General features: G+C 44.0%; 1 protein-coding gene across 1 annotated transcript; it reads left to right on the forward strand.

The window, feature by feature from the left end:
- The first annotated feature begins 113 nt into the window (after window positions 1-113).
- LOC100555941 (oocyte zinc finger protein XlCOF6) lies at window positions 114-11,695 on the forward strand. Its single transcript, XM_008118009.3, has 6 exons — window positions 114-269; window positions 1,909-2,470; window positions 3,494-3,593; window positions 4,021-4,100; window positions 4,316-4,436; window positions 9,719-11,695. The coding sequence occupies exons 2-6, from the start codon at window positions 2,012-2,014 to the stop codon at window positions 11,263-11,265; spliced, it is 2,307 nt and encodes a 768-aa protein (XP_008116216.2). The 5' UTR covers window positions 114-269; window positions 1,909-2,011; the 3' UTR covers window positions 11,266-11,695.
- Window positions 11,696-14,861: the final 3,166 nt, after the last annotated feature.

The raw sequence follows: 14,861 nt of genomic DNA on the forward strand, positions 1-14,861 counted from the left end.
AGGGGAAGGAGGCAGGAAGGGAAAGTCTCCCACAACCGGAACCCCGCCCTTCAGGCCAGTGGTGAGCGAGTCCCTTCCTAGAGGGGCACCGGAAGAGGCTGCAGGGGATCCTCCGAGGGGGGGAGGCGGAGTGCCGCTTCCGGGAGGGAGTCAGTCCTCCGAGGGAAGGAGCGGCAGGTGGGTCTCTCTGTCCTCTGTTCTGTCCCGGAGAGAGACCGAGGCCGCAGGGCCTCTTCCAGGCGGGCCCAGGCAGCAGAGGCCGGGAGGCGGTAAGTAGGAAGGCCTCGGGGCCCCTTGGTTGATTTATTGTGCCCAGGAGGAGGGCCTGTGCGGCCTTCCCAGCCTCAGCTGCAGCCCTTCTGTCTCTCTCATGGGGAAGAAGCCCCGCTTGGCCTCGGCCTCAGGCAGCAAAATCTCCTGAGCAAGAGAGAGAGGAGTGGGCCTGAAGAGGGAGAGGGGAGTCTGGTTTAGCAGTTCTTCATTTAGGCCTGGTAGGTCGCTTGTGTGACCGCCTCTAGGGATTGAGAGCCTTGAGGATCTTTTCACAGTTCCTACAAACAGCTCATAGCCTTCCTTAGATGGTCATATATCAGAAATATCTGCTTCCAAGTTCTCTGTAAACTTTGTCCAGTTCGCTTTATTGAAATTATATTTTCTACAGAAAGGGACACTTTTTGGTCTTACAGCTGCATAGGCTTGGCAGTATATTGGTCTATGTTGAGTATAGACCACTGACTTAGATGAAGGGTTAGAAGGCATGATCATCAAGCTTGCAGAGGACACCAAATTGGAGCCTTCAGTGGCCTAGGGGATAAAAGCCTCGTGACTTGAAGGTTGGGTTGTTGACCTGAAGGCTGCCGGGTTCGAATCCCACCCGGGGAGAGCTTGGATGAGCTCCCTCTATCCAGCTCCATGCGGGGACATGAGAGAAGCCTCCCACAAGGATGGTAAAACATTAAAACATCCGGGTGTCCCCTGGGCAATGTCCTTGCAGACGGCCAATTCTCTCACTCCAGAAGCAACTCCGGTTGCTCCTGACATGAAAACAAAAAAACAAATTGGGAGGGAGAGCCAATACTCCCTTCCCCCTGCAGATGAGCTGAATGCTTAACTTTTGTAATCTTTTTAATTTTCAGATGCTCTACTATATTTTTTTTATTTATTTACAGTATTTATATTCCGCCCTTCTTTCTCACCCCGAAGGGGACTCAGGGCGGATCACATTACACATATAAGACAAACATTCAATGCCTTGACATAGAACAAAGACAAACATAGGCTCCGAGCTGGCCTCGAACTCATGACCTCTTGGTCAGAGTGATTGGTCTCAGCTGGCTGCAGCTGGCTGCTCACCAGCTTGCGCCACAGCCTGGGCGTTATTTTATGGTAGTTTTCCCTAACACCTCCTTCTCCTCCTTTTCTTTGGTCTCCCTGCCTCCTTCTCCTCCTCCTTCCCAGCCTCCTCTGCCTGTGCCTGTGCCTCTCTCACAAGGATTGGGAAAAGCAGCAGAAGGCTGCTTGGCATCAGGCAGCAAAAGGCCTTCCATGGGAGCTGTGGGGCTGGAAGTGGGTGGGACAGGCTGCAGTGACAGAAGCCCCACTGCCTGCCCCTAGAGGACCTGCCTGGGAAAGGATTCACAAAGGAGGAGAAAGAGAGAGAAATATCAAGGAAGAGCAAAGAACTAGACTGAACTAAAATATCTTATGGCAAGAATCCATAAAATTGGACAAGGCCCAAGGGGTAGATGATCCGGGGTGATGGTTTTGGTCTTTGGGAAGGAGAGGACTCCCCACACCCAGGAAAACCCTTTCTCTCCAGAACCAGAAGCCAGTCAGCAATTCAGCATTAGTGGCAAAACGTTATCCTTCCTCAAGAGTATTAATATGAGTTCATTCTTTTGTTTGCAGGCCCCACCAGTCCTCCCAGTTCTCCCACTCTGAATACCATCTGAGAGAAGAGGTGAACACATCTTCATCCAGTTTGGAGGCAGCCTAGAAGCACAGAACCAAGATGGAATGGCAAGAGCTAACTGCCGCCCAGTTAGAAGTATTTTCTTCTGCTGTTGAGGAAGAGAACAATAGAGCATTCTGGGAGGACTCTTGGAGGAAAGTCCAGGAGAGAAGTCCGCACCATTCAGAGCTCCAGTGCCAGCACTTCCGGTATTTCCGCTATGAGGAGGCCTTAGGGCCCCGAGAGGTGTGCAGCCGCCTCCACTCTCTCTGCCGCCTGTGGCTGAAGCCTGAGGAACATACCAAGGCGGAGATGCTGGACCTGGTGCTCCTGGAGCAGTTCCTGGCCGTCCTTCCTGCGGAGATGGAGCGCTGGGTGAGGGAATGTGGGGCAGAGACCAGTTCCCAGGCCGTGGCTTTGGCTGAAGGATTCCTCCTGAGTCGGGCAGAAGAGGAGACAGAGAAGGAGCAACACGTGAGAGTGAGTCAGGAAGAGGAGAGGAAGCAGGAGAAGCTCCAGGTAAGAGAGAGGTTCATCTTGTTGTTTCAAGGAACCTAGAATAATTGTTTTGAAGGATTCAGTTTCGGAAAGCACATTTTAAAAATAATAGAAAGTAGTTGGAATAAGTTCAGAGAAGCATTAGGAAAGGAGGACCCAGGTGTGTTCACCCAGGAAAAAAGACTTGGAGGGCCATGACTGCCCCCTTTGCATCTCCGAAGGGTTCTCACAGAGGGGAGGGGGCAGTCATCTCCATTCCCCAGGGTGGTGTAACCATGAAGTCATAGTATAACAAACTTATAACCAGGTATAACAATCTGAAGTTCTGAGTGGGTTTTGTTTTTGTGTCAGGAGTGAGTTGAGAAACGGCAAGTTGCTTCTCGTGTGAGAGAATTGGCCGTCTGCAAGGACGTTGCCCAGGAGACACCCGGATGTTTAATGTTTTACCATCCTTTGGAAGGCTTCTCTCATGTCCCCGCATGGGGAGCTAGAGCTGACAGACGGGAGCTCACCCCACTCCCCAGATTTGAACAGCTGAACTTTCAGTCAGCAGTCCTGCCGGCACAAGGGTTTAACACATTGCGCCATAAGGGGCTCCTATAGGATGGCAAACTTTGAAGATTAAAAGAAAAGTATTGAGAATTCCAGTGGTGTGTACTTCAGAGGAAGCAACTTGCTGAAACACTTCTGAATGTTATATCCCTTCATAGGTAGAGATAGCTCAACAGGGACCTGAAAGCACAGATATACAGACTTAGGTCACTCAGCCCGAGAGCCCCTCTAGGGTATCCCCAAATGACAACCCCAGGATTACGTAAAGTACTTCTTTCATCTCAGCAATGGCGCTTTCCCTTCAGATCGAGTCCTGAAGCAGAGTGCAGTGCCCAAAGGAAGGCAGAATTCCCACACCAAAATCAAGGAACGACAGAATGAAGAAAACCAGTCTTGTGTCCCAACCATAATCCAAACAGTCTGGAACAGAAAGAGAGCCCTCTCTCCTTGTCTAATCTTTCTTTTTCTTTGTGATCTGTGTTACTTGTTCAGGTGCAGGACTCTTTTGCAGATGAGACCAGTCAGGTGGAGGAGTCTCCTACAGAAACCATTTGCATTGTCCAGATTGGAGATGGAGACTATATCACAGTTGGTAAGGGATGAGCAGTGGTCCTTCTTGCTTGGTCATCTCCTCTTGAGTAATCCTGAAATGTCTTGGTTGTGTGAATTAAAAAAAAATTGGGAAACCTGGGAGCTTAAGAATGCTGTTGAAAGGAGACATTTCTCTGTAATACTTATTTGTGCCACTTTCAAGGTTACTTGATTCCTTTCCTTGTCTCTGGATGTTTATGGTGGTGAATGTGCTCTTGGCTACATTGGCATAAATACAAATACAGTGACACCCTTGGAAAACAATATAGTCCATATTCAAGACCTAGGACCAAATTCCAAGGAGGGAGTTTAAAAAAGGGCCATGGGGCAAGGGGAGAGAGTGACAAGCTTCTGAGGGAAGGAACTGTGGGGCAGCCTGGAAAAGGGACCTGTCTCACTCTCCCTGGTGTCTTTCCTCTCTTTCACAGGAAGTGAAATATGGCCAAGTGAAAGTAGCACAACTTTTCATCATTCTTTCCTAAGAAGAGATTCTGAGGGACCAGATCAGGTAGGTAGGAGGATCCCTGGAGGGGAGGGAAAGAACAGTCTTCTTGTCCCTTGAATATGGCCCTGCTTCTAAATGAACCTCTCTTTTACATTCCTTCAATCCAAGATGTTTTCAATTAATGACATATTCAAAGACATAAATAACAAATGGCCTGTTTTTTTCTGACTTTTTTACGCATTTTCTCCTCGCAGATAACATTTTTTTTTTGTCTTCAGGTGACTTTTGAAGATGTGTCTGTGGATTTCTCAGAGGAAGAGTGGGCCCTCTTGGATCTAAGCCAGAAAACCTTGCACCAACAAATCATGGAGGAGAATTTAGAGATTGTGTCATCTCTAGGTAAGGCTCCATTATGCTTGTAGATAACCAAATCAGTTTACAAGTCCTAAAAATTATCCAGTGTTTCAGATCTCTTCCTCTGAAGCCATAGAAAACAAGCTCATTCCAGTCAAGAAGACAATTGGCACTTGGGTAGAGTTGTCACATTAGATGGATTCTAGGCAGTGGTTTTTTTCCATCCACTAGCGCTAGAACACTCAAGAGAAGCCCTTGTCTCACTCCCACCACCACCACAAGCATGGCTAGTGGATGGAGAAAAACCATTGCCTAGAATCCATCTAATGTGGCAACTCCACCCAAGTGCCAATTATCTATTTTGGCTGGGCCAGGTAGGTTTGTACAAGGAGATACAATCAATGAAATATCATGGACCTGAGCCATTTAGGTCTTTATAGGTCATAGCCAGCAATTTGAATTGTGTCTGGAAGCAAATTGGCAGCCAGTGGAGTCATGAAAGCAGATAATAATAATAATAATTCCCCCAGACAACCTAAGTGTTGGGGGCGGATTGTACAGGAGAAGGCAATCCTGTAGGTAACCTGGACTCAAACCATGTAGGTCAGTGGTTCTCAACCTGTAGGTCCCTAGATGTTTTGGCCTTCAACTAGGTAAAGATAAAGTTTTCCCCTGACGTTAAGTCCAGTCATGACTGACTCTGGGGGCGGGGGGGGGGGGGGGGGGTTGGTGCTCATCTCCATTTCTAAGCTAAAGAGCCGGCATTTTCCATAGACGCCTCCAAGGTCATGTGGCCGGCATGACTGCATGCAGTGCCATTACCTTCCCGCCGGAGCGGTACCTATTGATCTACTCACATTTGCATGTTTTCAAACTGCTACATTGGCAGAAGCTGGGGCTAACAGCGGGCGCTCATTCCATTCCCAGGATTTGAACCTGGGACCTTTTGGTCCGCAAGTTCAGCAGCTCAGCGCTTTAACACACTGTGCCACCAGGGGCTCCTGGCCTTCAATTAACCAGAGCGAATTACAGGGAGCGGCCAACCCCCCTGTTTAAGGAGCTCCATTGGTTACCAATCACTTTCCGGTCCCAATTCAAAGTGCAGGTTATCACCTACAAAGCCCTGAACGGTCCAGGACCCGCCTACCTTTGTGACTGCCTTACCCCCTATAAACCTGCACGATCTCTCCGATCATCTGGAGATGCTCTTTTCTTACTTCCTCCTCCATCACAAGCGTGGCTTGTTGGGATGTGGGAGGGGGCCTATTCCATGGTGGCCCCCCAGCTCTGGAATTCCTTCCCCAGGGAGATTAGACAAGCACCCACCCTGTCAACCTTTAGAAAAGAGTTAAAACTTGGCTTTTCTAGTGTGCCTTCAAATAATTAATGCCCATGACAAACCCCATCTAAATGAGAATCACTATATTTTGCACTTTATTCTGCTCCTGTTGGAAATAACTTGACTTCCTCTCCCACTCCAAATCTCCTAGGGAACATGTCTGCACTTCGTTTACAATTCATATATCCGCACATTGTTCAAGACCGCCCTCTCATTTTATCTTTCTATTTTGCCATTAAGTGGTGGTTTTGCTTTTTATCATTTTGTATTTTATTGTTTTATTGTACTATTTTGTATCTTGTGGCTTTAATTTATTCATTTTACCTGTTTGATGATATGGTTAAATATACATTTTATTTTGTTTACTGTTTGTTCTTTGAGCTTGGCCTCATGTTAGCCGCCCCGAGTCCCTGCACGGAGGTGGAGGTGGGATAGAAAAATAAAGTATTATCATCATCATCATTATTATTATTATTATTAAACTCCCAGAAATCCTTACAGCTGGTAAACTGGCTGGGATTTCTGGGAGGTGCAGGCCAAAAACATCTGGGGACCCCAGGTTGAGAACCACTGGGGTAGATCAACACTTCCAGTGAAGCCGTGGCAGCAAATTATTATTATTATTATTATTATTATTATTATTATTATTATTATTATTATTATTATTATTAGATTTCTTACTTGCCTCTCCTCACAGCTTGAGGTGGGTTACAACATTGCTGAAACACATAATCAAACGCATAAAATACACATATTAAAGCATATTTCCATAAAATACATATTAAAATACACAAAACAAAAGTTAGACATAGAGTTGAAGTTTAAAATTCATCATTAGAACTGTCTGAGTAGGCCTGCTGGAAGAGAGAGGTCTTCATTTGTGTCTTAAATTCCAACACCTGATCTAGTTGTTAGAGCTCTACTGGCAGGTCGTTCCATAGTCTTGGGGTGGCCTATAAAAAAGCCCTCTGGATGACAGTTGCCAGTTGGGTTCTGTCAGGCTGGAGCAGATGCCCCCCAGAGGACCTAAGTGTTTGGGGTGGATTGTATGAGAGAAGACGATCCTATAGATAACCTGGGCCCAAAGCATGTAGGGCTGTAAAGGTCAAAACTCCAACACTTTATACTTTGCCCAGAAGTTAAATGGCAGCCAGTGGAGTGACTTTAGGATATGCATGATATGTTCACTCCTTGATGTTCCTGTAACCAACCAGGCTGCAATATTTTGAAACAACTGGAGTTTCTGAACTTTGTACAAAGATAGCCCAATGTAAAGCGCATTGCAGAAGTCCAACCTTGAGGTTACCAAACGCATGCACTACCATCTTAAGGTTTTCCAAATCTAGGAAGGGGCACAGCTGGCATATCAACTGAAGCTGATAGTGCTCCTGACCATCGCATCTACCTGGGCTGACATTTTGAGAGATGGATCCAGGAGCCCTTGTCCCAAGCTGCAAACACAGTCTTTCAGGGAGAGTAAAACCCCACCCAGAACTGGTTGACATGCCTCTATCCCCAGATTATGACCCTTGATAGCAAGTGTAAAGGACTATGAACGACTGAGGTTCTTTCAGGCAGGGGGGAAATCCTTTTTAATCCCACCCGCTGCCCAAATTTGTAAAGAACTAATAATGACTGCCACCAATTTGGAAAGATGCAACCACCAAAGACTCAGGGAGGAGACCTTTTACTTTAAAGGGTAGCGTAACTTGGTTTAGAATATATGCGACAGCGGCTTAGATGTTGGAAGTATAATAAGTTTATTCAGGCACAAAGCTTAGTGGTTACAATGTTGTTTCTCACTTAGAGGTATTCTTATTAACAGTTACAATACTAGAATGAGATGAATCAAACCCTCTAAAGTATCACTTCTTTTACTTAAAGTAGTTAAAACCTATTCCTCTACTCCTTTCTAACTGTTACTTCAATTGATCTCTGTGAGTCCATCTGAGATTGGTTCCCAAAGTCTGAAACCACAGTCACCTCTGTGATATACGATCACAGATTCTCTGTGCCTTTCTAGGACACAGACTACATTAAAGAAGTCACCAAACTTATTTAAAACTGACTCAAAATAAACAATTGAGTCTCCTTTATCCCATCAACCTAGAATCAATCTTCCCTGTGCCTCATCAGAGCACAGACTGACTTTCTTTTTTAAACTCTGCACTTCAACTAAACGGCAGTTGGCTCCGCCTACTTCTCCATGGCAACCAGCCTCTGAGTGCTGAGATGCGATAACTGTAATACTTACCCTTTTAAAACATAAACACACAATTAAATATAATATCTGTAAATCAAAATTCGTACTTCATTACAGCAAGCATCTCTGTTTTGTCTGGATTCAGTTTCAATTTGTTTTTCCTCATCCAGCCCTTTACCTCCTCCAGGCATTCATTCACTGGAGACATGCTATCCTTAGCTAAAGCTGTTTTTAAAGGCATGGAAAATATATGTGTGTCAACAGGATACTGATAACACTGCACCCCATGCCTACAGATGGTCTCTCCCAGCAGCTTCATGTAAATATTAAAGAGTATTGGGGATAGAATGGCCCCTCGTGGAACACCAGATAGCACAATAATGACCTATGTGCTCTCTATAGCCAGCCCTAGTTAACAGTCTGACTGCAGCTCTTTGAACCAGCCAAAGCTTTTAAAAACCTTCAAAGGCTGCCCCAGGTAGAATGTATTATAATAATTCTAATTATTATTATTATTATTATTATTATTATTATTATTATTTTATTTTTATACCCCGCCTCCATCTTCTCCGAAAGTGACTCTGGGTGGCTTACATGGACCAAGCCCGGATAAAAACAATAGCAATATAAAATACATGCACAATTATACAATTTAAATATTAACCTATAAAGATAAAGAACAAACTTAATAAAACATGAAATTAAAAGGGGGGGGGGGGTTTGTAATAATAGATTGAGTAAAGTGCACCTTGTAAAAGTTGTAAACACAAGGTAACCGATAAAGTGCTGCAGATTCGTGGGAGAGTGATTTGGGATGGGAGAAACCCTGTGTCAATGTCAAATTAACCGGTGCGGAAATGGTCATGGAACATGATTGTTATGGGGATGGGTGATCTTTATCCAAAGGTTTTCAAGCTCTTCCTGAATGCCACCAGGGTGGGGGCTTGCCTAATTTCTCTGGGGAGTGAGTTCCAGAGCCGAGGGGCCACCACGGAGAAGGCCCTCCCTCTCATCCCCACCAATTGTGCTTGTGACGGAGGCGGGAGCAAGACGAGGGTCTCCCCGATGAACGAAGAAATTGTGCAGGTTCGTAGGGGGAAAGGTGATCACGAAAAGGAGGTAATTTAGGCATGTACCACCATGGGCAGATCTGGCTTCTCAAGGAACAGGTGCAGTTAGTGCACAAATTCATTTAGGTGCAAGGCACTCTTGGCCACGTATGAAACTTGGGCCTCCAGATTCAATGCCAAGTCCAAGGAATCCCCCCCCCCCAAAAAAAAACAAAAAAACAAAACAAAACTGCAGACCTGTGTCTTCAGTGGAAATGTAAACCCATCCATCACAGGCTGAATCCCTATTGCCTTATCTGCCTTCTGACCTATCAGTAGCACCTCTGTCTACTGTTGATTAAATTTCAGTTTTACCGTCTCCAGCCCATTACTAGTGAGATACATTGGTTTAGTTGGAAAGGAGAATTAGAGCAGGGTGTCATCTGCATATAGATGGCAACACACTCCAAACCTCTGAATAAGCTCTTCCGTATATATGTTAATTGCATAGAGGACAAAACAGATGCCCAGGGGATCCCACAGGCAATGGGGTTATATCTTAATATAAAGCAAAGACAAATATGTTTATCTCTTAACTGCCAGTGTTGGAAAGGACTGTGGGAAAGGGCTGTCTTGACTAACTCCACTTTGTGATTTGTATACTTTTTAACTTCAATATAACCTTTTCTTTTCCACACATGGTCACCCTTCCCTTGTTCTCAAACCATGTCAATAGAGGAGACACCATTTAAATATTTGGACGATGGAATGGATTTCAATACAAATGAAGCACTCACCTTTTCCCAAGAAACTTACACAAGGGATAAACCATTTAAATGCTTGGAGTGTGGAAAGAACTTCTGTCAGAAGGCACACCTTATTCGTCACCAGGCAATTCACACAGGAGAAAGGCCGTTTAAATGTTTGGAATGTGGAAAAAGTTTCTCTCAGAAGGTAAGCCTTGTTCATCATCAGGCAATTCACACAGGAGAGAAGCCATTTCTATGCTTTGATTGTGGAAAGAGCTTCCGTCAGAAAGGAACACTTTCTCGTCATCAGGCAACTCACACAGGAGAGAAGCCATTTAAATGCCTGCAGTGTGAAAAGAGCTTCAAGCAAAAGAGAAACCTTATTAGTCATCAGGCAACTCACATTGGAGAGAAGCCGTTTAAATGCTTGGAGTGTGAAAAGAGCTTCAGTCAAAAAAGAAACCTTATTAGTCATCAGGCAACTCACACAGGAGAGAAGCCGTTTGAATGTTTGGTGTGTGAAAAGAGCTTTAGTTACAAGAACGTCCTTATTCAGCATCAGGCAACTCACACAGGACAGAAGCCATTTAAGTGCCCAGAGTGTGGAAAGAGCTTCAGTCAGAAGGGAGGCCTTGTTTATCATCAGGCAACTCACACAGGAGAAAAGCCATTTAAATGCTTGCTGTGTGAAAAGAGCTTCAGTCATAAGAAAGGCCTTGTTTGTCATCAGGCAAGTCATACAAGAGAAACGGCATTTCAGTGCTTTGATTGTGGAAAGAGCTTCAGTCAGAAAGGAACCCTTTTTCGTCATCAGGCAACTCACACAGGAGAGAAGCCATTTGAATGCTTGCATTGTGAAAGGAGCTTCAGTCAAAAGAGTAACCTTATTAGTCATCAGGCAACTCACACAGGAGAGAAGCCATTTCAGTGCCTGCAGTGTGAAAAGAGCTTCATTCAGAAGAGTAACTTTATTAGTCATCAGGCAATTCACACAGGAGAGAAGCCATTTCAGTGCTTGCAGTGTGAAAAGAGCTTTAGTCTCAAGCAGGCCCTTATTCATCACCAGGCAACTCACACAGGAGAGAAACCATTTAAATGCTTGGAGTGTGGTAAGAGCTTCTGTCACAAGAGAAACTTTATTCGTCATCAAGCAATTCACACAGGAGAAAAGCCATTTAAATGTTTGGTGTGTGGAAAGAGCTTTAATTACAAAAACATCCTTATTCAGCATCAGGCAACTCACACAAGAGAGAAGCCATTTAAATGCCCAGAGTGTGGAAAGAGCTTTGGTCAGAAGGGAGGCCTTGTTTACCATCAGACAACTCACACAGGAGAAAAGCCATTTCAGTGCTTGCAGTGTGGAAAGAGCTTCAGTCATAAGGGAAGCTTTGTTCGTCACCAAGCAACTCACACAGGAGAAAGACCATTTAAATGCTCAGAGTGTGGAAAGAGCTTCAGTCGGAAATCATACCTTGTTCGTCATCAGGCAACTCACAGCAGAGGAAAACTAGAGTGTGGAAAGAACTGCAGTTGAAGTACAAGCCGCCTTTTTAAATTGTCAACCCACACGGAAGAAATGGGGTACGGGCAAGTTCCCTTGTTCTACATCAGAGAGTGCATGAATCGTGGTCATAGAAACACTGAGTTTAAAAGCTATGGCTTTTGAGGAAAATAATAACCTGATCCATTTTCTTTTATAAAACATCTCATTAAGCATAAGTGATAATATTTTGAGCTAAAGGAAGAATATTTCAGGTTTTTTATCCATTCATTCATACTGATTATTGCAACTATTTCCTGTCATGTATATTCAGGGGTTAAAATACATTTAATTGAGAAGTTTGATGAGAAGTGTGGGAATGAGTTCGATTAATGACTGACAGCCCCGTGTATTGTGTAATTCTGTGTACGTGGGACTCGGTTTTCTTTTATGAAATATCTAATAAAGCATAACTGATAAATTATTTTCTGTCCATTCTTGTTTACTGGTTACTGTCAGTATTTCTTATCCTATCTATAACATACAAATAATAGAAAATCTACCAGAGTGTGTGTGTGTGTGTGTGTGTGTGTGTGTGTGTGTGTATGTGTGTGTATGTATATATATATATACACACACACACACACACACACACATATACATATACATATACACATATACACACAATCTCCCACGACACATAATAATTGATCTAGTTTATCCTAAAGGAAAGGTGTGTTTAGAATTCTGAGTTTATTCTTTATGTTTTGATATGAATAGAATAATTTTGCACTGAGTATATTTGCTAAGGTCTAAAGGAAAGAAGGACATGATTAACAATTACGAGACCTGCCTCCATTAATCCCCATGTTAAATTGCTAGCAGAATCTGAATGATGATTTGCAGACCATCTGGTTGGTTGAGAGCTTGAAATGTTGTAGTTGAATATTAATTTGGCCATTTCAATCAATTCAAGCGGGGGAATAAGGTTATTCCCACTTAGTATTGCTCTTGTCCATTAAAGTAACCTTCCTCAACTTTTTATCTTTTCTCCAGACTGACTAAAAAACAATCTGTTAAGTGTTTCCAAGGGACATTGGTAATTTTTAACATGTCTAGAAACGGTCATATTGGGAAAGACTGACCTAAAATAGAGGATCAGTTCAACTAAGCTTTTGTGAATTATTTGTAATTCTCCTTAAGTTTAAAGATGTTGAGGTGGGAACATCTGACTTGCGTGACAAGGAGCTGGACGTCCTGTGACAGCAACCACTGAGTTTCACAAGTAAAAGGTTGACAGATTGATTGAGGACAATCGTCGTATCTCTCAGAGAGAAATTTCAAGCATAATCAGCATTTCACAAGAACGTGTGGGTCACAATACTGCTTTGCTTGGTTATCGGAAGATCTGTGCACGATGGGTCCTGTGAGACACTGGTTGCGGAAACAGTGTCGACTTCTTCCGTGAGGGCTTCAGAAAACTTGTTCATCATTGGCAAAAATGTATCCAATTGTCCAGCGATTATGTGTAAAAGTGAATAGTGGTAGTTACAGAGCACATTCTAAGGATTATTTCTGTGCTGGATTTATTAAAATATTCCCAGCCAAACCCAAGTAACGAAGGTGGAGGCATTACTTTTCATTCAACCCTCATATGTAAACATTTATCTTATCACTGTCACAGTTCTTATCACAATTCAGCAACTTTTAATTACAGTTCTGCAAGCAGGTAGTTAGACACTGCTGGCCTTAATATTTTTGAATGTGTCTTCAAAATTATTTGCTCATTCATTCATTCCTTCCTCACTGAATCACCTCAAACAGCGAACACACAGCAGGATAAAATACTCATTCAGTAGTCGTCCTATTTCTCCCTTGACTTTAAGACTGAATGGAAGTGGGTGAGGAGGAGGAGGAGGAGGCTGGAGGTGTAGGGACCATAAGCCAGAAAAATAGCAAACTATTGCCTATGTAGCTTTGCCTCTACATATGCCCCTCCCTTCTTGGGGGCTGGTGCCTTTCTCCAGAAAGTTCCAAGACCAAAAGTTAGCTTGAAATCAACAAGTGAGGTCACAGGTATCATTTATGCCAAATGGGTGTGGAAGGTGAGGAAGACCCTCAGCTATTGGTCAATTTTAGATAAGCCAAGATATAAATTCATTGTTTGCTACGCACATGTTGCAACGGCCATTTGCACAGTACAGACCCATTAGAGTGGGTGCCAACGGCTGTTTGCCTTATCATCAGCTGTGATAACAATAAAAGGCTTGTTTTATTGCTCTCCTGGAATTCTCTCCTTTACTTCCCCGCCGGGCTAGTCTCCAACAGAGGGAGGCCTAGAGGGGCCTATGCCATAGAAGGGCTTCACAGGCCATGAACTGTTCAAAATACCTTTTCAGTAGTCATCGTATCTCTCATTGACAGGAATACTGAATGTTGCCATTGAAGGGAAGTGGGTGAGGAGGAGGAAGAGAGGGAGGCCTGCGTGAACCCGCTTGGCAGGTGTCCTTCCTGGAGACCCACCCCCCCTCATGTCAGACTACACAGAGAATAATAATAATAATAAAACTTTATTTATACCCCGCCACCATCTCCCCAACGGGGACTCGAGGCGGCTTACATGGGGCCATGCCCAGAGCAATACAATATAACAAAATATAAAACAACATATCATAGCACAATTAAAACAATACAATAGATAATAATATACATTGCAACACGAAGTCAAAGAAACAGTAAAAACAAGGGTGGGCCGCATGAAGCCACTGAAATCCACAAGCATGTGGACAACTTCAACAGAAGGGAGGAAACCACGAAAATGAATAAAATCTGGCTACCAGTATTTCAACAAACTCCAAAATCAGAACAGTAAATAAGGAGAAGCACTTACAGAAACAGAATTCCAGACAGGAATCAATCTGGGGCAGCTAACGACTCTGAACAAAGGATTGCACATTTGATGTATTTTATATTGTTACTGTTTTATCCAGGTCATCTCTTGTAAACCGCCCCGAGTCCCCCCGGGGAGATGGAGGCGGGGTATAAATAATTATTTTATTGTATGACACAGCAAACAAGATAGACATGCTGGATTTCGTATCACAAAATCACAAGTCGAACACTTCCCAAGCGTTTAGGACTGTGAGATGTATTTTCGGATGATGTGCGCAGGTCCCAGTAGGGTGGCCTTTTGCAGTTGGCAGATCGTAATTTTGTCAATGTCTATTGTTTCCAAATGCCGGCTGAGATCTTTTGGCACGGCACCCAGTGTGCCCATCACCACCGGGACCACCTGCACTGGTTTCTGCCAGAGTCTTTGAAGTTCAATCTTGAGGTCCTGATAGCGACTGAGTTTTTCCTGTTGTTTTTCGTCAATGCGACTGTCACCTGGGATGGCGACATCAATGATCCAAACCTTTTTCCTTTCCACAACTGTGAGGTCTGGTGTGTTGTGTTCCAGAACTTTATCAGTCTGGATTTGGAAGTCCCACAGTATCTTCGCGTACTTATTTTCCATTACCTTTGCAGGTTTGTGATCCCACCAGTTCTTTACTGCTGGGAGGTGGTACTTGAGGCATAAGTTCCAATGAATCATTTGGACCACATAGTTGTGCCTCTGTTTGTAGTCTGTCTGTGCGATTTTCTTACAG

The sequence above is a fragment of the Anolis carolinensis genome, chromosome 2, assembly GCF_035594765.1.
Source record: "Anolis carolinensis isolate JA03-04 chromosome 2, rAnoCar3.1.pri, whole genome shotgun sequence".
NCBI classification, from domain to species: domain Eukaryota; kingdom Metazoa; phylum Chordata; class Lepidosauria; order Squamata; family Dactyloidae; genus Anolis; species Anolis carolinensis.

What these genes read in the sequence shown, in the direction of transcription:
- LOC100555941 (XM_008118009.3), top strand. Translation starts at nt 2,012, where the DNA reads ATGGAATGGCAAGAGCTAACTGCCGCCCAGTTAGAAGTATTTTCTTCT. An exon ending in TGGAGACTATATCACAGTTG is followed by an intron (nt 3,594 to 4,020) that starts GTAAGGGATGAG and finishes TCTCTTTCACAG; the next exon opens with GAAGTGAAATATGGCCAAGT. An exon ending in ATTCTGAGGGACCAGATCAG is followed by an intron (nt 4,101 to 4,315) that starts GTAGGTAGGAGG and finishes TTTTGTCTTCAG; the next exon opens with GTGACTTTTGAAGATGTGTC.